The sequence below is a fragment of the Sinohyriopsis cumingii genome, chromosome 6 (assembly GCF_028554795.1).
Source record: "Sinohyriopsis cumingii isolate HCF-2022 chromosome 6, ASM2855479v2, whole genome shotgun sequence".
In the NCBI taxonomy this organism is placed as follows: domain Eukaryota; kingdom Metazoa; phylum Mollusca; class Bivalvia; order Unionida; family Unionidae; genus Sinohyriopsis; species Sinohyriopsis cumingii.
Window position 1 is genome coordinate 116,284,512 of NC_142966.1, and position 26,473 is coordinate 116,310,984.

At 36.6% G+C, this 26,473-nt stretch overlaps 1 protein-coding gene across 3 annotated transcripts in view; it reads right to left on the bottom strand.

Annotated features, from left to right (window-relative positions):
• Positions 1–26,473, bottom strand: part of LOC149797797 (prestin-like) — a 60,892-nt gene that overhangs the window by 21,199 nt on the left and 13,220 nt on the right. For 2 of the 3 annotated variants that reach the window (XM_089962769.1, XM_089962768.1), the window contains exons 2-6: positions 13,184–13,294; positions 5,128–5,327; positions 3,488–3,652; positions 2,455–2,610; positions 2,105–2,187 (exon numbers count right to left, since the gene is read on the bottom strand). In XM_089962769.1, coding sequence (XP_089818895.1) covers positions 2,105–2,187; positions 2,455–2,610; positions 3,488–3,652; positions 5,128–5,327; positions 13,184–13,294 — 715 coding nt within the window. The remainder of the gene's footprint in view (positions 1–2,104; positions 2,188–2,454; positions 2,611–3,487; positions 3,653–5,127; positions 5,328–13,183; positions 13,295–26,473) is intronic. The other variant, XM_089962770.1, reaches the window with a different exon arrangement.

The window sequence follows — 26,473 nt, forward strand, 5'->3', positions numbered from 1 at the left end:
TTTGTCATATTTTTCAACGTTCCATTTGCTTAGCAAAACGTTTATTAGAACCCTAGCAATGTACACCTATCGCCAGCTTCATTCGTTATACTGCATATCATACATTTCGAAAGGAGTATAATCTTTAAAAAAAAATACATTTTCTACCATTGAAAACGTCCTCTAAATATCCCTAAGACGATCACCGTCCTTTTATAATGAGTTTTAGAGAGTATAATTCTGAAAGCGCACGACTTATTAAAACTTCAAAGTCACCAGTCAATTTTAACAAGAAAGTTCATGGCAACAATAAATTGCCATGTTTTAATATTTACTTCCTGAATTTAGCATTTTAACGTGTAGTAAGGAAGCCTTACCGAAACTGATCACATTCAATTAACCGACGCAAGTTGAGTGTGTTGTGATTTGGATTTTTAACGTAGCTTTAACAATTTTTCAGTCATGTTGCTACGATGTCTGCAGTGTGGCAGTTTATAGTGATGTCTAGCACTGGGGCATCATGCCGCAGACATGTAGCATGATGTCCCACCCAGTCACATTATTCTGACACCAGGCCGACCAGTCCTAACACTGACATCTTAATGCTGAGCGCCAAGCGAGGCAGCTGTAAGTACCCTTTTTGTAATCTAACACACGATCTACCGCAACCGAGGCGGACGCTCTAACCATTAGGCCACCGGAGCGGTCTGACGCAAGTCGAGAGACGACGAATAAAGCATACCTCGGTAAGGTTCAGATAAACGTTTGGATCAACATATTCGGACATTAGACAACATGACACAAGACTTCCCCACAAATGTGATACATCAAAATCATAATTCGCCAATAAATACAACAAGACAAATTACGGACATCGAGACTGTGGACTTATTCTTACTGGCAAAGACATATAATCAAGGAATAAAACAGAGAACATTGCAAATATAACCATTCCTGCAGGAAGAATAACAAAAGTATAGCTTGTGAAATAATACACTTTAAATATCACGGGAAACACCGTAAAATACTAACAGCAAAATATATTTAAAAACGTGATAGCAAATCCCCATCAAATAAAAAATGTATTAAATGCATAAGGCAAACCTATAGTTTGATGTAATAATTACAGCATTACTGTCAGCTGCAACATCAATGTGGCACAAGCACGTAATAGAGTCAAAACTGGCCAATGCTGGATTGGGTTAACTCATATGTGACTTGGTTTTATGGATCAAAGACTTTGCGTCATGATTTGGATAAGTGTTTCAAATAAACAAGAAAATCCGTAAACTTTATATGTTAACTTGCAATAACTAAATATTGACTATGACAATATTGATAGCTACCCTACACCATTACCAAAGTCGGCGAATCGACAGTTCTAACAGTAATGGCGACGAAATGTATCACTCCGCTCGTCTCGGAAATATTTATCATCCAAACAACAGCCAAAAAAGAAAGCAATTTACCCTATTGACAGCATTCCTATGACATTTTCCACCAATTTAATCAACAAGCATTTACATTAAAGAACACAACATGCAATAATGTTGTATATTATATAATCACGATTTCTTTCTGCATAATAACACCATTAGCTGTCGCTAATTAAAACTTCAAAACTATATACGAAAAGATAGCACGGAGAAACCGAGTATGTAAAAGTAAAGAGTATGCATGCACGTATATTGGCTGTTGCTTCAGATTTACCACCAAATGGATCATGATGTCTGCTTCAAAATAGCCGTACAATTTTGACTGCAATGAGAAGCAGAAAACAAGTCATCCCAGCAATCCTGCTGGCCAATGTTTAAATACACTGTTTTTATTTAAGATAGTTTCCGACAAAAATAATAGCATACAATCGAACATTCGGTGCAGTGAAAATGAACTGTTATGCCACTGCTTGGCAGGTGGAAATGTTACTGCTAGTCCACATCAATAGTAATCGCAGAGAAATATCGAGCACGTACGAATTATTCTACGATGTCTTCATTATCTTTGCCTAGGCCAACATATCCGCAATGCTGACTGCCGCTTTATGTCAAACCGCAAACTAGAGTAGAACGTCTAAGATTACTGAGCTTTTCCGCGAACAAAAAGGTAAAGTAACTCGGGTGCTTACCCAGCTGGTATTTTGCCCAGAACGTTGACCTGGTAGTTGTCTTTGAAGTACGCAAAGTGTGACGTTGCAGTCGAAAGTATCACCTGAAGTAGAAATCAGAAAGAACAGTCAGACGGTGGACATTGCGGATATATTTACATCAATAAAATTAGACGGCAGTATAATTACTTATTCAGACAGAAAACACCATTGTTCTCAAGCATGCGTAGGAAAATAATTACGCTGCCAGGAGCTATGTCAGCCCTGAAATCTGTTTCGTATAAGAGTACATATAGCTTCCAACATTTAATATTTTAAGAGAAACACAAAGATACAGACAGACAGTCTGCATCATTCACTCTGTCACTTACCACAATAAGCTCTATGGGGATGGGTATTTTCAAATATCTGCTGTAACGCTGATTGACGTGTATCTTAATAACGTAAAGTAGAACTCCACAGATGACGGCAGTAGAGATGGTGGCGAAGTTAGTTGACATGATATTCTCCAACACAGAAATCCACGTCTATAATGTTCATAATAAATAAACAAATAAGTAAATCGATAACTATTTTTATATTAAAATTCTTAACTCGTTTATTTTTCGTTCAAGTACATCAATTTTCCAGTCAAAGATTCCTTTTCACTTTTTACTACTGACGTTGTTTTTAAATATCTCGAAAATTATTGAAATGAGGCGTTGCATGCGCACGTGGTAGAGGTCTGCATTCTAGTCAGTGACTAGTAATTATGACTAAGTCTTACAAAACTGACTGCAGGAAGCAAAATTTAAAGAAATGTGAATACTGTTCAGCAAAATGCATACTTCCGTCCAAACAGAAGTGAATTTACAAAACCCTTTAACAATATCATATCTAAGTCTATTAGACAGCGTTCGCACCAGATTGTATTAGGATATGTTGGGTGATTGATGAGTTATATTGGTTACAATAAATATTTATTGTGAAGATCGATCCAATGGATGAAACATTACTGTAACTCTCATAACTAGATCTGGGAGATGAAACCCTTGTAAGGCAATGTGCTAGAAAGGAGCTCACACACTGAATTATGCCATGGGGCCTCTAATATGTGTTGTTATCATAAAGTGAACGGACGGACTTACAGAAGGAAAAGATGATTGCTTCTGGGCTCGGGCGTCTCACTGTGGAGATCGACTAATCTGGACATTTGCATTACATGTATATCTTAATTTTCGATTAATGAATGCAGGATTTAGCCTTAGCCGGTAAATGAATGATGGACATTTGCATGTGCATATCGATGGGGTGGGTGGTGGCTTGATGAACTGGTCGATACACTGTCTGCCTGCCTGTCTGTCTATATGTATGTATGTATGTATGTATGTATGTATGTGCGATAAATACCGATTTACGCATTACCTTAATGACTTTGAAAGCCCCGTTATGTCTGGGAACCTTGATGCCCAGAATATGTTTCATCTGGCTGGTAACCACGTGGATTGCCACGGCTGAGGTGAAACCACACACCATTGGTTCCGACATGTAGTTTGCTACAAGACCGAGACGAAGTTTTCCCATAACTAGCTGTAATGGAAAATGTTACTGGAATGCCCCAAAACTGGTAGAAAGTTTTTTTTCATAGCTTTCCATATAATATCTAGACATAGACGGGGAACGAAAGAGAAAAGTACAACTTATGAACAGAGAAATTAATAAACCAAGCTTAAACGAAAAATTCACTTAATCCTGGCATCTGTATTGATTATGCCCATCACGCTTTGAGATGGTCCGAAATAACAAAAGTTGCTTCTATTCAAGAACAAAATTTCCGCATAATTCAATATATACTATTAATAAGATTTCCATAGACTGTAGCTATACTGGTTGTTTAATTTTGACTGTTTTCCATTTAATGTATCCTTTCTATTGTTTTCCATTAAATCTATACATTCCACTGTTTTCCATTCAGTGTATCCTTTTTATTGTTTTCCAGTAAATCTATGCATCCGACTGTTTTCCTTTCAATGTATTCTTTCTATTGTTTTCCAGTAAATCTATACATTCTACTGTTTTCCATTCAATGTATCCTTTCTATGTTTCCCAGTAAATCTATGCATTCGACTGTTTTCCATTCAATGTATCCTTTCTATTGTTTTCCAAAAAAATCTATGCATTCGACTATTTTTCATTCAATGTATCCTTTCTATTGTTTTTCAGTAAATATATACATTCTACTGTTTTCCAGTCAAAGTATCCTTTCTATTTTTTTCCAATAAATCTATGCATTTTACTCTTTTCCCCTCAATCTATCCTTTCTATTGTTTTCCAGTAAATCTATACATTCTACTGTTTTCCATTAAATGTATCCTTTCTACTGGCCAAAGATGTTTTGATCAAAAGCTTCACTTAGGACACATATTGTATTTAAACACATCTTTTGCTTTTATTGAATATTTATTGTCGCATCTAAAAGGAGGAAGACATTAGCGAAATTAAAATGTAATGAAGTACGCGTTTTAAAGCACTGGATGCAAGACCAGTAACAGGCCCAAGGAAATAAAAATGCGGCAAACTTGTTTGTCATAAAAATAAACAATTATTTTAGTAGCTGGATGAAAGTTCCTTTACGGTATTTGGTCAGCAATACCTAAGTACTGTTTCAATTTTCAACAAACGTCAGTTTTATTTTAATATTCCACGTGTGAATCTTATTTTCTGTTCATATTTATATTTTTGTGGACCCCATTTTATACACTTTGGGAACCATCCTTTAAGTGAAAATACTGTAAATTTAGAAATTAATACCAAACAGTAATAACTGCTACTACATGACAATCTTTTTTGTTGAACTTTTTCCATTAGCTAATCTTTCTTAATTCAACTTATATTTGTGCTTATTTTGGATCGTAAAAGTTAAAGGAACTCTCACTGTTTTTAACACGCATTAATTTCTAAATTTACAAGATGATTTCCAAAATACGAAAACGTTCTTTGCACAGGACCCAAACATCATTCTGCAAATTTTAATTTATTAATCCTGATTGTATATTTCCTTTCACCATCACTAATCCTGACACAAAGGAGAGCGCCGAAGCAACTTGAATCTTCTGGTAAACCAGGTCATCATTTGTATATGGTAATGTTGTTGAGTTTTCTGTCACATTTGAAGATGACAAAAAATGGACATCAGATGATGATGTAGATGGAAAGCGTCTATCTAAAACGGATGCAACCATCAGGCTCACCACAGCTATGGTGCCTGTAAAACAAAATAAATTAACCAACTGTAAGAGACCATTTTTAATTTGAAAATACACATACATTGTCGGATAGGGATGAAACTTTTATATATCTCTCGCATGCGATTCACTAAAATTCTGGTTAAGCAAATAAGTAAGGCGATGATCAAAGTAAAAGAAATCTTTATATATCCACAGTTTTGATCTGAGGATGATGCCCACTAATATTCATTTCAAATTTTGAATTGTTATGATTTGCTTAATATCAAAGCTTAGAACGTTTGTCTGACACCATTAAAAGGCAACAATGTAACAAGAAATGAATATCAAATTTACATTAAAATAACTATCGGACAATTTATTTTATTGTTTAAAACGTGTGCATTTTATAATGAATATGGTTTCCTGAATCGACATCAAAATTAATATTTTGTTCTGATTGTCGCTTTTATTTTCATCTGCCATTACCAGCCTTCAGCGTAGCAAGAACGCACCGGAATATGCCCCAAATGAATCATCGCTTTAAGTCAAGACTGAGTTTCCTTGTCTTGAATTTTATTTGCTATTTGTTGGCTTCCGTATGCCAAATTCTAGACATATTTGTTATGCTTCATCTGTATAGAGTCTAATTCCGTATAAATAGCCAATTGATACAAGGAAACTGGAAGTCTGTTCTTGTACATGAAAAATGACAGAAAACTGCTGAGGCAGAATATATAAATCTACTCGAGCACAAAAATGAAAATTAGTTCATTGTAAACAGTTTTCCAATTAATTTTTCAGCTGTGGAATATCCCTAGAGGAACCATTCGCCGCGTTTGATTTTAACCAGTCCAGTCTTCTCATCAAACGCTTAGAACACAGCACTTTGGTCTCATAAGGAGATATAGAATGCACCCAAAGTTTTCATGTGAAGGGCCCATGACTTGGCGTAAATAGAAGGGTTGTTTAACATGAAACATAACAGCTACGTTCAAAAAACACAGAATGTTTCAAAACAGTTCTTACATTTAGTGAAGATCAACTGTTTGTGCCAATGTAGAGCAGAAACTTAAGGTAGAAAACTACTTTTTTCATTCAGAAATTGTTCGTATTGGAATAAGTTGAAGTCTAGTAAGCAAGTTAAGTTGAAAAAGGAGGAGGACTGCCGAACTAGTTTTGTTGCTATAAGCATCATGGAAAAGTGGACATCATCTGAATTTTATATAGTATCTGAATTTTATATAGTATACGCTTTTGTTTTGGATAAGACTATCGACAATACTTTATTAATTTTCGACATCTAGTTTTTTTTAATACTTTGTAGACATAATTGACTGAAATCATCTTTTGGAAGAAAAAATAATGCATAAGTCACGCTGCCTGATATAAAAATATAGTAACTTATTATGTCGAAAGTGACTAAAGGCATAATGAAAGGAAACCTCTTCCTGGCTAAAAACATGTTCTTCGTATAACTTTTATTTTGTTTTTTTTGGTGTGGGTGGGTGGCGGAGACTGTTTATTGATGGGAGTCAGCAGTGGAGGCAAACGACTACTCAGAGTTAACAGGGTTACAACGTTTTTCACGATATCTCGGTTCTTAAGAGATGAATGTCGTCACTTGAATGGAACAATCAAGTAGGGAATCGGAAGGTCAGTGATTCATCAGATGTTCTGAATAGGAAACAGTTGTCAGCCACGAGTCCGGCGCCTGATGATGTTACTGCTTTAGATGGAGGTCGTTTATATCATCAGAAACAGGAATGACCTAATGAAAGTGGCCTGCTGATGAATCGCGCCATTCTAGAATGACTTGATGTTTTATATCCCGTAGGAATGGCCTACGCCATTAATATGTGTTGTTCCTCACTCCATAGAAGTCCAGTCTAAGCATCAGACGAGCTTAGGGTATTTTATTTATCGAATTTATCGAATATTTTGTCGAAAGTGTTGCAAAATTCAGATTAATCCACGTAGTTGATCTTCATATTGTGTTTGCTTGTCTAGCTGATGGTGACAATCATTTGTAATTAGCAAGAGTAATTTTCATATTCCATCCTGAATTTCATACAAAATAAAAAAACTTGTCCGCGTTCTTCATGATGTGTCTGTTGCCGATATTTCTCAAGATTCCGCCTATGAGCGAAGTGAGCGAGGTTTTTACATACTTTCACTGACTGTAACCTTTATAGTATACATTTACTATCACAAAATACATATCTACAGTCCTGTGCATCTCTATCTAAGTCCAATAAGTATTGATAAATCTTCTTCAGCAATGCATCATGTTGATCCACAGTTCTTTTGAGAATGAATGCAGGAATGGACTCAGTTCCTGTAGCTTTATTATATGTCAGTTAATTCAATTGCTTAAAGACTTTTGTTGTCGAAGGTGGTGTTTTTCTCCACATAAGGGTTGGGACTTTAGTCACGAAGATAGTTTGTATCATCTCCTGTGAAAAAAACACCGGAATTGCTCGTTGAGGATTTCTGCTTTACTTACATGGACACTCCTAAAAAGTAGCATTGCAGTACGAATGGTGGCATGCTAGTCGATTCTTGACCATAACTATTATTGCTGAAGCACCAGAATTTCTTTGTCTTGCCGGAACAACTTTCGATCACAACTTTTTTTATCAATGCATATCCCGTATGTTGTTCTGATTTTACAGTACACTTCATGTTGTGGCCCATTTTATGATGCATTTTGTCATGAGATCTTTACAAATGTCAGTGGGAGAAAAATTATATCGCCACAATGGCAATACCACTTTAATAGCCACAGTAGCAATTTTAATTTTGGAACTACTTTCTTTTTCCATTTAGGAAACTATTTTTACTTATTTTCCCCTTGATTCTTGCAAGTTATTAGTGACTGAACTTACATGAATTGTTTTTGTTTAATATTCTGTCATCCATAAGTGTGCCTTTAAGATTCTACGACAAACGGACATATTTTTACAAAATGAATTTATTTAAATACGGTAATGAAGAATTTTAAATGGCGATTCTAACTCTAAACACATTCATAATCATGTTTGAAAACGACAGAGAAATCGAGCATGGATGAGTGTTGATTTGCAAACTCGTATTAATTGATAATCTAAAATGCATCATATGTTTCCAAATTAGACTGCAACTTTGCTAAGGTAAACAATTCGTGTTTTTAATGCAGAATTAACAAAATAAAGTACAAGAACCCATAAATGTAAGCTCACAAGCATTAAAATCTTATGTTTAAGAATATTGCACTTTAAAATCTGTTAAATGTGACTGCTCAGAGATATTTTTACAGTACCCATACTCCAACAACGTTAACTTTATTATTTTGCGCAAGAAGATTCAATTCGTTTCATTTGAGAATAGTCATTAATTTGACAAGAAATGCACTATTTGAATACTTATTTGTAAAAGGTAGCTGTCCTAAAATCATTATCAATTTTGGAACTCTTATTATCGATTTAGTAATGCTGTCTTTATTCGCAATGGCACAAAATAGCAAAAAGATCGATACAAATGAAAGGCTCTGCATTAAAAATATACAATGAAAAGAAAATCCTCGTTTGTTTTGAATAGATGTGTGGAAATATCTTGTGCGGTGCGAAATATTTCGTGAAGTGGGGAAATATTGGGTATTGTCAATTGTGGCGTATACACTCGTGACATTGCAATGTTTCCCACTTCACTGGTAACATATTTCGTTATATCTATTCAACAAATATTCGTTGGATATGCACTCATCAATATGTTTGTTGCTCTTTCTTTCATGTGTGCTCTTTGTCTGCGGCGAATAGTCCTACGTATATTTAAGTTAATCTATGGAATTGTATGTCTGATGGATGACATTTTGAAAACTTCATTACGGTCTGTTTCTGCAGGTGGTCCAAAAAGTCGTATGAATAAATCAGGGACATATTAACGACAATGTTGGATATCTATACTTTAAAATAGGAGGAGATGTATAATATCAGAAAAAAAGTCTAAATTTCCTCAACGGAAAGGCCACCTGTTGATTAAGACGATTATCAGCATCATTGTCAAATAACATTTGGTTTACTCTCAACAGATACTGATTCACTATTTTGGAAAGCTTTGGTGGTCTGTCACGTGAAGCAACTGTCATTTTCTTCTGGTTGGAGATGCTGACAGGTCCACTAATTAGCTTCACGTCGCCGCCAAGTGAGATATTTATGGTTGGAGATGCTGACAGGTCCACTAATTAGCTCCACATCGCAGCCAAGTGAGACATTTCTGGTTGGAGATGCTGACAGATCCACTAATTAGCTCCACATCGCAGCCAAGTGAGACATTTCTGGTTGGAGATGCATACAGGTCCGCTAATTAGCTCCACACCCCAGCCACGTGTTATATTTCTGGTTCGAGATCCTGACAGGTCCACTCTTTAGCTCCACATTCCAGCCAAGTGAGATATTTCTGGTTGGAGATGCTGACAGGTCCACTATTTAGCTCCACATCCCAGCCAAGTGAGATATTTCTGGCTGGAGATACTGACAGATTCACTAATTAGCTCCACCTCCCATCCAAGTGAGATATTTCTGGGTGGAGATCCTGACAGGTCCACTAATTAACTCTACATCTCAGCCAGGTGAGATATTTCTGGTTGGAGATTCTGACAGGTCAACTAATTAACTCTACATCTCAGCCAAGTGAGATACTTCTGGTTGGAGATGCTGATAGGTCCACTATTTAACTCCACATTCCAGCCAAGTGAGATATTTCTGGTCGGAGATGCTGACAGGTCCGATAATTACCTCTACATCTCAGCCAAGTGAGATATTTATGGTTGGAGATGCTGCCAGGTCCACTATTTAGCTCCACATCCCAACCAAGTGAGATATTTCTGGTTGCAGATGCTGACAGGTCCACTAATTATGTTCACATCCCACCCAAGTGAGATATTCCTGGGTGGAGATCCTGACATGTCCACTAAATAACTGTACATCTCAGCCAAGTGAGATATTTCTGGTTGGAGATGCTGACAGGTCCGCTAATTAGCTCTATATTTCAGCCAAGTGAGATATTTCTGGTTGGAGATGCTGACATGTCCGCTAATTAGCTCCACATCCCAGCCAAGTGAGTAATATCTGGTTGGAGATGCTGACAGGTCCGCTAATTAGCTCTACATTTCAGCCAAGTGAGATATTTCTGGTTGGAGATGCTGGCAGTCCACTATTTAGCTTCACATCCCAGCCAAGTGAGATATTTTTGGTTGCAGATGCTGACAGGTCCACTAATTAACTCCACATCCCAGCATGTAAGATATTTCTGGTTGGAGATGCTAACAGGTCCACTAATTTGCTCCACCTTCCGTTCAAGTGAGATATTTCTGGTTGGAGATGCTGACAGGTCCACTAATTAGCTCTACATCTCAGCCGCGTGAGATATTTCTGGTTGGAGATGCTGACAGGTCCACTAATTAGCTCTACATCTCAGCCGCGTGAGATATTTCTGGTTGGAGATGCTGACAGGTCCACTAATTAGCTCTACATCTCAGCCGCGTGAGATATTTCTGGTTGGAGATGCTGACAGGTCCATTAATTAACTCCACACCCAAGCCAAGTGAGATATTTGTCTCGTTGGAGATGCTGACAGGTCCAATAATTAGCTCCACATCCCAGCCAAGTGAGATAGTGAGATATTTCTGGTTGGATTTGCTGACAGGTCCACTAATTAGTTCCACCTCCCATCCAAGTGAGATATTTCTGTGTGGAGATCCTGACAGGTCCACTAATTAGCTCCATATCCCAGCTATGTGAGATATTTCCGAGCTGAAACTCTCGCTATGCAGAAATATGTTAGACTGTTTTCCTGTCACTCCACGTACCATTCTCAGAATTAATTTGCTGGCGGATTGTTTAAGTTTTGGTTCGGGAGGTAAGAACGTTTTATTTGTGCTTAAATTTCCATATAAATGAACTGTTACAACTGAGAACTCGCACAGGATATTGACTGCTAAGAACTGTCGGAAGTACTGTCATCCGTTGTTGGGCAAGTCGAATTGTATGCACATCCTAATTTGAATGATCGTCATAAGACAGTGAATAAATCTTAACGGCTTTACTTTGTGATAATTAGGACAAGTATATGTGTCTTCACATACCCAAGCGACTGTATTGTGTCGCCAACATTCTGAAAGGAAAATAGCGCATGAAAACAGAAACTCTTAAAGACCTTCATATCAGGAAATGACATAGGAAGACCTGATTTTGTAAAACTACTTATTACTGTTACCTAGGAATTGGTATTTACCATACATAGATAAAGTTCAGGACCTTCGATCACAGAAGTGGAAAGTGACAGACCTTATTTGCCACCAATAATGGCAACATTCTCCAAAATCTTGCCAAACTTGTTACATTAATAATGAAAACATTATCCTAAACTTTTTTCTTTCTGTGGAGCGGAAATTTTCTATACTTCACACTGATATAATATTTGTATTTGTTACAACTATTATACAGTCAATAAATTCCATTGTATTCTAACTTGGCAATTTTACATTTTTGTACCCAAATGAGCTTACATTACGTACGAATGGTTATTCTTGCCCTAATTGAAAATATTGACATATAATGTGATTGATATCTCCATATGTTAGTGACATCACATTATATTATTGTAGCAGTTGTAGTATTCTCGTATGCCCCCTATGTGTGGCCTGAGATTTACTGTTGTTAATAAGAGATTTTGTTCTGTCCAGTTGTGTTCTGTGACCTTCTAAGGCGATAGGGAAATATCAAACGGTATCATCCATGACGAAGCCAAAAGTATGCCTTGATAGTGGATGGTGCACAATTTTGCAAAGAAATATGTTCGCACACGTATTCTTTATGCACAATGAATACCTGGATTTTGCTAGTACGGGCATAATGAAAGCATAACAATAGGCCATATGACGGGAGTCAACAATGAAAACATAGCATCATGAACGGGGGTGGGGTGAGTTAAGAAGAGAATAGAATCAGCATTGTTTACATGTACCGCATGGAAGTCATCATGTTTGGACCTCAGTCACGTCATACATAACATTACCATACACTACAATATAAGCTCTGGAATAAGTAATACGAGTCGTTTATCGGTAACAAGATATACAAGTATTTCGCACATGCATTAAATCACAGCATTCATTTCAAGGTACAACATCGCTCTGGAACCAAGCGGACATTAACTGTTACCACCCGAGTACATATACATCCCCAAATGCAGGTCGGAATATTTATTAAACATGACCCGATGAGCATAAGGGGTTTAAAATTGTATCAGTTTAGTAAACAAATTTTCAAGACCCTCTAATCTAATTCCAGTTATGAGAGTTTTGTTTACAACGACGCTTTAGTCTAACAACCAATCGAATTGCAAAACAGCTTACGACATATCGTTAAAAAGAGACTTCCTAAATTTAAAATCGCTGCAAACAAATCCAAGTATTACATTTTTTCAGCTTGTTTTGGTATGGAAATATTATTGTCAACAACATAATAGCCAAAAATTGTTTATGTTTGTTTTATTGATGCCTTATAAGCTGTCGTTAACTGCTGTCTATTTCTGGGTATACTTTTGCATCAAAACAATGGTATTAAATAGCTGAACTAACTGAATTTATTGGAAACTGTTGCAATACTCGTGTAGTTTTACTTGATAGTTGATTCTGTATAAAATGTTCTTAAGGAAAGTAAACGTGATTCAACCATCGAGTTTCCTAATCAAACGCTGCCCAAAGGTAACTTGTGCGCCATTTTAACTTTCTTCACCTGATTTCTTATTTAGATACACTTTGACTGGTGTAGTATCGTCAAATTTAGATAACTTATACAAAGAGATAAAGTAATGAAAAACCGAGAGATAAATTGCGTGCTTATCTGCGTATTACCCAGTGATATGTGTTTCGATGATCCCAGAAAGAAATAGATGAGTGGCGCGAACAAGGATAGGTAAAGTCCACATATCGCTGGAAGACTGGCCAGAAGACTGTAAGCCATACCTTAAAAACAAAAGTCAAGGTCATATTATACGCATTAAACATCAATTGCATGAATATCGCCCGTATTCGATTTAAATACGAGCGAGGGTAATCATTTACTGTTGAAACTGAGTGTTGACCTGAGATATCTGAAAGGTTTAATTATTCAAACATACATAATGACTGTTACGGTATGTAAATGATTCCATGGAATATTTCAGCTTGATTCCATGGAATATTTTAGCCTGATTCCAATGAATATTTCAGCTTGATTCCATGGAATATTTCAACCTGATTCCATGGAATATTTCAGCCTGATTCCATGGAATATTTCAACCTGATTCCATGGAATATTTCAGCCTGATTCCATGGAACATTTCAGCCTGATTTCATATAACATTTCACCCGGATTCCATGGAATATTTCTACCTGATTCCATGGAATATTTCAGCCTGATTCCATGGAACATTTCACCCTGATTCCATAAAACATTTCCGCCTGATTCCATGTAACATTCCATCCTGATTCCATTGAACATTTCAGTCCGAAAACATTTGAAGATCCCCATGACTATTAAGTAAAGAAATAGACATTGATGCTACCTGACATTTTTGATGAGTTTATAAATATATGTATGAAAAACTACAAGCTTTCAAGTCTAGAGATATGCCCAACGTGAATTTTTAATGAACTCGGCCGGCTTATACCAATACTGTCGCACATGTGCTCCCGTTGGAATTCGTGTACGAGTGTCGTCCACAGACACTGTTTGAGCTTGTCGAATGAGCCCAATATATGCCTTCTAGTTACATGCAGTTTTATCATCCAAAAATTCATTTTCGCATTGAATATTTGATTATTTCTGTGTTCATACCGTATTAGCAATTTTATCTATGAACTAAGTGAAAACGAAATAATTAGTTTTTCATTTTTCCAATATCTCCGTTTGATGTGAGCCTATTGAAGTTCTAAACACTCGACCTCTGTTTTCAGGTAAATCTGCACAATTTATTACTTGAAAAACATTTCAGGTATAGGGTTGCATGTAAACAAATTCTTGTCACGTTTTTTAATGTACTTGATTTTTGTTGTATCCAACGTCTTGTTTTGTCCATGTTTTGTTACCTCATCATCTTTAAAAACAGAAACAATATTATTGTTTTCCCAAATAAAGAAGATGCCAAAAGTGCTATACAATCACATATTCGAAAGGAGATGATATTCTTCGAGTTTTGGTAATGTTATTGTTAACGTATTCCAGGTTACCAATTTCAGTCCTGTGGGGGTCGTTTTACTTCTATGAGACAGCCTCTTCAGCTTCAGTGATATCCTTGTTTTCATCTTCCTTTTTCCATTCGCTGCCTTTTTTATTTGCAAGGAAATTAACAAGTAAGATCAACATAAATTCGACAAATAATTTCATTTCAAAGTGGTTTTAAAAAAAAGTCACAGGTAAGAACACGAAATTAACAACATTGTTCAGGACAAAGGTTATTGAAATTCTTGTTATAAGGTATACATGAACAATTGGAACAATGAAAATAAACGATGTTGTCGGATACGGAGGGATCACAAGAAAGGGTACACAATATGGCATGGAAAGTATCCTGAATAAATGAAAACAGAATACAATGAGTATAGAAGACACTACAAGGATGAAGCAGATTTAATAACATTAAGGTAAATATGCGACACTCAAAATTTACTGCTATGGTAAACTTTTAAACTTTACTCAAACTGAAGTTGTTATGGAAAGATTACCCTCATGATCATGCTGTCCCATGTTCATCTTTAGATTTGTCTGATTGGAACACCGGAGGAAATTTGTTTTCACTGGTCAAGCACTACGCATGGAATCGGGTTACAATTAATACTTCCAGTTCAGTACCCACGAATGTAGTTCTAGTCTATTTTTAGAACATTTTTTCCTCTCTCATTTTGGTAGTGATAGAAGAGATTTATTTATGCTTTTTTGGCAGGGATTTAAATGTAACTTTATTCTTGATAATATGAGCTCAGGGTGTTGTTTTCTGTGTTTACTTCGGCGACAGTGCACAGTGAGTAATAAGGCCTTGGTGATGATCCGGAAGTGAAATCTGTGTTCTGTTTACATGCTGCTGTGTTGACAGTCCAGCATCTCAAAAAAGAGCAGGTCAACCTTTGACAAGAACTTCACCGTGAAGTCATCTTTGAAGGTATCTTTGATTAACATATGATTTGCACTGATTGTCACACAGTGTAAAGGTCAGTACTGAGAAACAAATGTAGAGAACATATAGTAAAATTAATTGTGTTCTATGTCCGCATGTGATAGCGATGGACAACATTTAAAGGACAAAATATCTTTTAAAGATAAAATAGAAGAGCACATGACAAACATTATTCATTCATGATGGCTAAATTCATCATTGAGGAAATTTTCAACATTATTATTTAATGTATATCCTTGTATTCTTCATCAGAAAATACATAGCTATTCTGGAAATTACAGTTGTGGTTAAAGACACCAACGGATCTAAAACAAAGCTAACAGACCACGGTTTGTATTACAGATGCTATAATCTTTGTTTATTTAGTTATTTATTTTTTTATTATCCAGTTCGTCAACATTTTCTTTTTTTTTTCTTTTTTTTTTCTCTTCCATTGCTCGTTTTCGAAATTATAATGTTTCTATGTCTTCAACATTGCACACATTGCAGATAGAGGTAATCCGAATGCAAAGTTCAAACCTCCAGTAAATTATCTGATTCCGGTTGAAGTCAAATAATTTGTCACTTTATTTTTTAAGCTGTGTAAATTATAGACTGGATAATCTGCTAATCGATAATGGTTTTGTGTAAATAATTGTACCATCTAGTAATGACTTGGAAATTTAAGCATCTCTAGCATTTATTCAAAACGTTTCAGTTTGTAGGCTGGAAGAAAAAAAAAAACAAGATCATAAAAAGGTGGCACGTATAGAGGTGATACGACCTACGTATCCTCTAGGAAGCACTTTTACACAATGGCACCTGAGAAAATAGAGTCGCGAAAAACAGCAGCAATGAGACTTTGATGAACAGGTAAAAGGAGATGTGACCTTACTCGTTGAATACCACAAAAGACTTGGAAGTGGAGAATTTCACCTACATTTTATAGGTAATTTATTACTCGTGAGGAAGATAACGAACGCGATTATGTAAATGCTGTAGAAGTTGCTTCGTTAATATACACTATGAAATCTGATGATGAAATATATGAAAGCAGCAATGAAGAATGTTTTAGAAATCACTAAATAAAAGTATACATGCAAACATCCATCCATCCATCCATCCATCCATACATCCTTACATACATACACACATAGAGAGAGAGGGGATAACAAATATACACCAAAACGGAAGGGAAAGTACTATCCCTGGATTCTACAGGAAAATGATTGATAATACTAACATATATTTTTTCTAAATACAAATTGTTATGTATTTTTAATCTGCGTTGTTCGTTAGTTAATGGGGTTTTTTGTTTTTGTTTTTATTTTATATCATGCTATTGCAATGTAGCATTGTATGTTGGACTTAAACTTGTCCAAAATCAAGTTTATTTTCTACTTGACATGAAATAACGTTTACTTGTTTTAATCTGTAAATAACTAATACATAGCTAAAATATTCTCTATATATATGGGTTTATTGTCAGGATCATTATTAATTGAAGAAAGTATGTTTATTTGAGTCTGAGTCTAGGTTATTGGGATTCTCCTACAATTTACATGGTGTACCTGAACATTGTCCAAATTATATATTATAATTTTAGTTAAAGGCTTTCTAACAATAACTAACATTTTATTTTGTAAGCATTCAGAACTTTCGAGAAGGTTTTTTTTCCATTAGGTAATGTGCAGAAAATGTTAATTGTGACCTGATGTCAAGTAACGGGCTATATAATCTTGTCGCTGGAAAGATTATATGTTCGTGCTTAAGACTTAGTAGAATCCATTTGTATTATTGTTGTGTCCATGTTGTGTTCTTTGGGCTGGAATTTAGTTTTTCAATTATTTAACTCAGTGAATTATTTCTCAAGAAATACAGAGTGCTCATAAAAAATTAATATTGTTCGACAGAGACATTCACTGGGAGTTATAGTGAATTCATACCTGGAATCATTTTACTGAGTTTCAACAAAAGGTAGTTCGTACAACAACAGAATACAGGCCGCCACAGGCACATTCATATCTTCAGCGCTGGACTTAATTTGGATTTCTGCTAACGTGTATTCATAACTTTAAATTATTAGGACTTGTGTCTGTAACTCTATGATCATTTTGGGATTTAGTTCCCAAAACCGTAAGTTCATTTTTTTCATTTTCACTTTGAATTCTAGGAAAAATAAATTATTTGTTAAATTTTACAACGCTTGTTGCTTTAACTCATTTATGTTACTTATTTTAAGATCATATACTCGTAATAGAGTAAATACCATAAACATACAGACTGTGTATAGATGATAATTAATTACTAGGTCGACATGTTGGTGTGTCGGCTACGCCCATATACCTATGCTGCCGACTTTGTCGCATCATTTTTGATGATGTGTCCATCGTCGAGATGGTATAGGGGTTGGTGCTTATGGGTACCGTTTACCGGATGACCCGGCTTCAAATCACCCAAGAGTACGAATTAAAATTCTCTAACTTGTATGATAATGCTATTTATTTGACGTGAGGCCACTTATTAACCACCCTTGCAGGTACGTGTGCCCGAATGTGCGACAGACGAACCGGCTTCGATTCCCGACAGCCATATTTTGAATCGTTACCTTCGTGTGTTTGTCCAACTCTGGGTATTTGGTAGCCAGGTAGTGAATGGGGTTCGACCGCTCTGAAAGTTGTTGTTGTTGTTATTGATTTTATAGGAATTAACGCCATTTTTCAGCACAAGATATTCTTTACATGTCGGTCAGTATAAATGGTAGAGGAAGAACTCAGGAAAGCCCCAGGAAGAACCACCGACCCACAATCAGCTACTGGCAAGCTTTCTCACATACCCACATTGGCCAAGCCCGGGACTCGAACCCACGCAGACAAAGGTGAGATGGCAGTGTTCCGTAACGGAGAGCTCTTTAGACCACTCAGCCACTCGAGATCCCACGCTCTGAAAGTTGAATCTGGGTGACATTCGAGGACGAATGTCAAGGTAAGGAGGGTAGTGTAGCAGTTCAGGTATATAAGGTTACTAATCATCTCATTTAGTCTAGTGGTATGTGTCCCCGACTGTGAGACAGATCAACCGGGTTCGATTCCCGACCGTAACACTGTGTGTGTGTGTGTGTGTGTGTGTGTGTTTTATACTGAATTTAGATAAATAATTAATAGCGAGGCGTTTCAACGCCTCTCGGAATGTATCAACAAATTTAGAAAGTAGAGAGTAGTCTTGTTTATCCATCATTCCTTTAGCAGGATTTCCTGTCAAGCGACCAAACAAATACAAACTATTTGTAAACGGTCATTCATAAACTAAACATGTTTATCCCAAAATCCACCTATATCACAATTTTAGAAATCAAGCTTCAGATTTCTGACAAACAAGATCACAAACTATGTGATTTGTTTTTGTTGGCCTTAACGACATTTTTAACACATTATTGCTTTATCGTGTCAATGAAATGGAAGCTGAGTGCCTTTCCCGAGGCAGCCAGTCTTGGCCGTGCTCTGTGGGTATGGAACACGCAACCCATGGATTACAAGTTAGACGCATCACTAATGTGTCTGTCTATATTGATGAATTAATCTCTCTCTCTCTCTCTCTCTCTCTCTCTCTCTCTCTCTCTTTCTCTCTCTCATTGATATACCACGAGATGTATACATTTTCTTTAAAAGTTTCCTTTTAGTGAAAACTTTATGGAACTAGTGGTATATCAAAGATACAGCGTATAAACTATACATGTATTTATATCACATACAAATACACATACTTGCATTTCCAATGTAAATAAGACTGACTACAAGCGTGTATTAACGTAACCAATGAACGCTACACAGTCCTCTTCAATGTTTCCGCAACAAAATATAGTTTTAAACGTTTTGCGAATAATCGCAAACTCCTTGGCAAATTGATAAGTTGCTTCCTTTAGATTTTGAACTTCTGTTTTAATTCATATTGATAAAATAAATATAAGACACACTTGTGGTTAAACAAGAAAGATAGCTGAACTGAAGAAAGCTGAACACTACAAACACAGCATGGTTAACTATTTGAACACTGAACACGCTGGCTCTCACATTACTGCTAACATATTTCAACGAGTTGAAAATATAAACTATGCGAAATAACAGTAGTGAATGGGGACACTATAGGGTCTATGGGACTTACCATTAAAAACACCCCTGGGACACTATAGGGTCTATGTAAATTTAACATGGACAAAACCTCTGGGACACTATAGGGTCTATGGGAATTAACATGGACAAAAACCCCTGGGACTGTATAGGGTCTACGTAAATTTAACATGGACCAAAACCCCTGGGCCTGTATAGGGTCTATGTAAATTTAACATGGAGAAAAACCCTGGGCCTGTATAGGGTCTATGAGGAATTAGCATTACAGAACCCCTTGGGCCACTCTAGCGTCAAGGGAAATTTAACATGGGGAAAACTCATGGGCCACTCTAGCTTCAAGGGAAATTGAACATGGGGAAAACTGATGGGCCACTCTAGCCTCAAGGGGAATTTAACATGGGAAAAAGTCTTGGGCAACTCTAGCCTCAAGGGGAATTTAACATATGGAAATTGAACATGGTGGGTCTGCATAGCGTCAAGGGGAATTGAACATGGTGGGACTGTCTAGGGACAATGATGGTAGAGGGTCAAACACAACAGAGACAGAGACATACATACACTAGTACAAGCGTGAGATTTATATATAAAGCATTACCAAGACCTGAAATCTTGCTGGGGTGTTCAAAAATCTGCATAATTGTAATGATGCTATAAATAGCTATAATCAAGGAAATGCTCAACGACAAAATGGATGTGACTAAAAGTAACGCTAAAATGACGAAATTGTCCCAGAATTTAAAGGAAAATAAACATATCCCCGAAAATTAAGTTACAATGGTTTAGACTAAAATGGATAAAGTTAGTAAATACTTACAATATCAACTTGTGTGACGATCGTGGATAAACACCCATGTATCTATTTATAGCTATAATCAGCTAAAATTCCTATGAAATCCCACTATCTATTTATACTACAACTTGTGGGTTATTCCTTTGGAAAATCCCACTATCTTTTCATAGCCTCAGCTTGAGTGACGTTCCTGTTTATGAACTCTAGTAAATATGTATAGCTACAACTATTGGAAATCCCAAAGTCCATATTTATAGTCTCGAAATTTCCAGCGTCAGTGACGTCACTGTACTGAACACTAGGGGATAAATGTCAACAGTGTTGCAAGTGGCTGACCTGAATACACGCTACTGCAGGTGGGTAGGTAGAGTGTATCTGATAGGGATAAAATGAGTTTCATAGGGACAAACAGAGACCAATACACACACACACACACACAACGTACGCGCGCAGACATACACACACACACACACACACACACACACACACACACACACACACACAGGGAAGAGGAAAAACAAACCCCAAATATACTATCAACACAGAAGAGAGATAATACAAACCCCAAATAAACTATCCACACAAACGTACGCAAACGCATACAAACCCCAAATATACTATCCATACAAACGTACGCGAACGCATACAAACCCCAAATAAACTATCCACACAAACGTACGCAAACGCATACAAACCCCAAAATATACTATCCATACAAACGTACGCGAACGCATACAAACCCCAAATATACTATCCACACAAACGTACGCAAACGCATCCAAACCCCAAATATACTATCCACACAAACGGACGCGAACGCATACAAACCCCAAATATACTATCCACACAAACGTACGCAAACGCATACAAACCCCAAATATACTATCCACACAACGTCGCCAACGCACAGAAACCCCAAATATACTATCCACACAACGTCGCTAACACATACAAACCCCAAATATACTATCCACACGACGTCGCTAACGCATACAAATCCCAAATATACTATCCACACTCGGGAGGAAGAAGAAAAAAAAAACAACCAAATATACGATCTACACAACGTACGCGAACACACACACACATACACACACGCACACACACACACACACACACACACACACACACACACACACACACACACAGGGAAGAGGAAAAAACAAACCCCAATTATACTATCAACACAGAAGGGAGATAATACAAACCCCAAATATACTATCTAAACATGGAAGAGGAAGAATACAAATTCCATACCTACTATCCATACGGAGGTGAGATGTAAAAAAAATAAACCCCATATCTACAATCCACGCAGAGCGAAAAAGAAATAAATAACCCAATATATACTATCCTCAAAGAGGGAAGAGGAAAAAGCCATAATTTACTAACCACACAGAGGGAAGAAGAAAACCATTATACACTATCCACACGGAGTGAAGAAATAACCCTTTATATATACTATCAACAGAGAGTGAAGAAAATAACCCATTATATTCCATCAACACAGAGTGAAAAAGAAAAAGTTTTTTGAAAGCACCTAAGCCCTCACCTGCAATGACCAACTCTGCCAAACACCTACACCCCACCCCCACCCCAACACTACAAAACCCATTTAACCCGTTATTTTATGGCATCAGTGTGTGATTTAGGAAACATCAAGACACAAAATGATGGATGAATAGACTGACTATTGTTTACCGACTTGCATGCCTAAAGAGCGTGCGTGAAGGAAAACATCCTTTCATTTCAATTCTAACTAAAACATGTTCCAGAGGGATAGAGAGAAGCGAAAGAGCACAATTTCATAAAGTGTGAGTAAAAAACAAAACACGTCATCCTTATTATAGAATGTCAAGACCAAGAGATACTTACGTTTTCTTTCTGGTCTATTCTCTTTTAGAAGGTAGTATGAAATTTCACATCAGGGCCAACGCATCGGCTGACATTGTCAATTTTTCCATTTCCATGTCTTCACTGGCACAAGTTCTTCCTCATCTTCAATTTCTTCTTCTTCTGAATCCCTCTTCTCTTTTTCGTCTTGTTTCTGTTTCTTCTCTTTCCTCGTAGGGTACCCTGAATTTCAGTGTCCTTTCTCCTGACAACGATATTAGGTATCTTGACTTTTGTCTCTCTTTCTTAGACGAAGCAGGTATTCTGGAGACAAATACCCATTTACCTTTGCAGATATAGCAAACTTCATCAGCACTTACACACTTTCGTATGACTCTCATCAAATCAACGACCAAAAGAGTACGTTTTGTTGCCACTTTCGCCTGTGAATTATGCTTTCGTATGGCTTTTAGCATATATTTGACCAGCAGATCGATATGTGCTGACTCTTCCATCTTCTTGATCGTTTGAGACTGGAATGAATACTCTGACGCTAAGACACTCTCCCTATATACAGGGACCTGCTGCGTATGAAACCTAGTCAAATGTAATTTTGCAATAAGATGAAACGATTTCATTGAGAAAGTAAAAGGCAATGACGTGCCGCGTCGCCTCACACAAGACCTGAAGGGTTAGCTCAAATCCGTGTCAGCGATTTCGAAGACGACATAACTGAGCTTTAATCAATGCTCTCCATTTATGCCACAAAACCATGAGTCCTGATTCACGCCAAAAGAAATTTCGTTCGGTCCATCAAAAATAGTATCACATCTGAGAAACGCAAAAACGGACTTCCAGAAAACTGAGAACGACGGCTTACACCTACAACGTGAAATGTATGAGTTCAAGTAGTGCGTAAAACTTAGTCAAATTAAATTTTTTATAGTCAAGACGAAACGATCTCTTTTCGAAGAAGAAAGCAGACACCAAGCGACAATGGCGATCCGTGTCATACAACACTTTTCAAAATGTGTATTATTAGAGGTTTGTTCTAGCGATCTGCACGGTTAAATTAAACGTTGATGTATTTTGCAATAAGTCGGACACAATTTCCATGGGATCGCCCATGGTACCATTGTTCGTGCATTAGTTTAATTTTCTTAAATATTATTTTATATAAATCGCCTATAGGATAGACCCAGTAAAGCATGGCCATTCTCGTCACTGTGTGAATAGCTACTCAAGTCAATTCGAAGTGAACGCAGTAAGAAAATAAATATAGCCAATGAAATGGCTTACAACGGGTGATGCATTGTTTTGTTCTAGGACTGTGTGGCATAATAATCCCTACGCTCTTGCGTTGTTACCATTACAGTGCAGACAGACAGGAATGTGAACTTACAAGCCCTCTTTGTGTATTGTACCATTTCTTCTTACCACATCAAAATACTGAGCGTCACAGTATTGGGTCGCGTTTTCAAGCTGACCATTTTTTTTATATCTTACTTAAACATTTTAAGATAAACACTCACACTCACATCGGTAGAGTCAGAACAGACGTGTTACAGTATTGAGGGGCATGTTATCTTTTTTTCTTCAAACTAATAAATTTGGGGTTTGTATGGAGTAAAGAACCGAAAGTACAGTGAACCTCAAGGATGATGACCCAATCTGTCTGTCTATTGATGCGTGTATTTACTTAAGAAGAAATATGACCTCTAAAACACAAAGAGATACGGCAAGCATGATTAGAATGAACACAACGATGTTTTCCTTCACGCCCGTGTAATTTAGAGTTTCAATCCTCTTTCAAAACAAACTTGGTCTCCTTTTGTAGGGCTTGAAATAAAAAAAAACTGAAAAATCTTAAGCACTTTGCTATAGATAATTTCATCAACAGACTAAACAACATAAATACCGTTACAACACTAGAAAACCTTAAATCTTCTATCAAAAAGAAATGCATCAAAAAATTAAAGATTAACGATAACTAACCAATGAAACCGAATTTAACAAAGGCAATGACATGTGAAGAAATGTCTCTCACTTTGGAAAGGTAGGCGAATGTAATCTGTCATGCACCATCAACTTGAAAAAACCTATAAACAGAGAGAAATCTGAATTCAAAATTCAGTTGTTTTTTTTTTTCAAAATTGTTTCGTTTCTTTTTTCTTTTTTGGAACAAATCTAAGCACTAATATAGAGTGGAAAAGGGAAAATGCACATAAAAGCTTTGATATTTCTGAAAAAAATGAGGGGATATTCCTAATGTTCATAATCACCTATATATGCTTGGACTTGTCTGTGACTTATCCACAAAACAAGATGTACATATTTCTGGTCAAGCTGCAAGTGTGTGCGTGTTTTGGAAAATGGTAACAATTGGATATACAATTTTCTCGTGACACTTATAAAGTGAAGAGTCTGTGCAAGTGTCAAAAGCCAAAGTCATATAAGTTTTGTATTTTGTACGGCTTGTAAAGATTTCCACTTTAGAAAATGTGAAGTATCACAAGTTATTATCACAAACAGAAGTGGAACATAGGGGATTGCAAGAAAGAAAATAACCCAGACAGTTGGTGTCATCAAGAGTGCTAGTCCTGATATCAAGAATCATGAGACTAGGAGTGCGGGAAAGATCGTGAGGGCGAAAGAGAGACGTGGTACCTTCTAGCAGAAAAAACAGCCCTTTTTAGGGCTGCAAAAGATTGCCTTTTATTAAATAGGGAACCATATTTGGCTTGGTATCCCTCCTTGACTAAACTATTCTCGAAACAAACTCGACCCATTGGAACACCACAACAAACTTAACTTGTTAAACCTAACAGTGACAAAACTTGTATATGTCGCTTAGACATATTAATTTAAATAAGACCACTATGGTTATTTTTGTGTATACTAAGTACTAATATTAGATAGATACGTTAGGAAGTAGGAAATTTAACAGACTCGTTATATTTGAACTAATTGCACAGGTGGAAAACACATTATTAGTACTTTTTATTGTCCATTAGCAAAAAACGGGACTTGATTTGAAATAAGTACGGGCTGGCGTTTTGGGGAGTACTTAACATCCATCGCTGGCTTGCTGAGCACCTTTACACCTCCTTTACCACGCTCGGACATCGTACACGTGGCAGAATGTGGAACGATTTCCACCTGCCACACGCCCATGTGTCCTAATGTGACGTTATCGCTACCGACCAATCGTAGCGGGCTTTACATACTGCTTGGGTCGACACCTGAGGCATTTCAAACCAACTAAGAAAAATGAGTGTGTGGTGAGACTATTCCCACTCATGTTTAAAGCCTTTCCGTCAGGTTGTTAAGGATTAGTTATTCCTACACCTGAGTGGCTAAATTTAAAAGTAGTCTGCGAGTACATAAAAGCCTAGGGGATGAGGCTCTCTTTCCTTCCCCAGGAGTAATTAAAAATCACGCGGTGCGTGATTAAACCAGTGATACATGCTCCATTGGAGCGAAATCACTTAAATTCAAGTAAGCAAGTTCGGGTACCGTCTCTAGCACTCTTGATGACACCAACTGTCTGGGTTATTTTCTTTCTTGCAAGCCCCCATGTTCCACTTCTGTTTATGATAATAACTTGTGATACTTCACATTTTCTAAAGTGGAAATCTTTACAAGCCGTACAAATACAAAACTTATATGACTTTGGCTTTTGACACTTGCACAGACTCTTCACTTTATAAGTGTCACGAGAAAATTGTATATCCAATTGTTACCATTTTCCAAAACACGCACACACTTGCAGCTTGACCAGAAATATGTACATCTTGTTTTGTGGATAAGTCACAGACAAGTCCAAGCATATATAGGTGATTATGAACATTAGGAATATCCCCTCATTTTTTCAGAAATATCAAAGCTTTTATGTGCATTTTCCCTTTTCCACTCTATATTAGTGCTTAGATTTGTTCCAAAAAAGAAAAAAGAAACGAAACAATTTTGAAAAAAAAAAACAACTGAATTTTGAATTCAGATTTCTCTCTGTTTATAGGTTTTTTCAAGTTGATGGTGCATGACAGATTACATTCGCCTACCTTTCCAAAGTGAGAGACATTTCTTCACATGTCATTGCCTTTGTTAAATTCGGTTTCATTGGTTAGTTATCGTTAATCTTTAATTTTTTGATGCATTTCTTTTTGATAGAAGATTTAAGGTTTTCTAGTGTTGTAACGGTATTTATGTTGTTTAGTCTGTTGATGAAATTATCTATAGCAAAGTGCTTAAGATTTTTCAG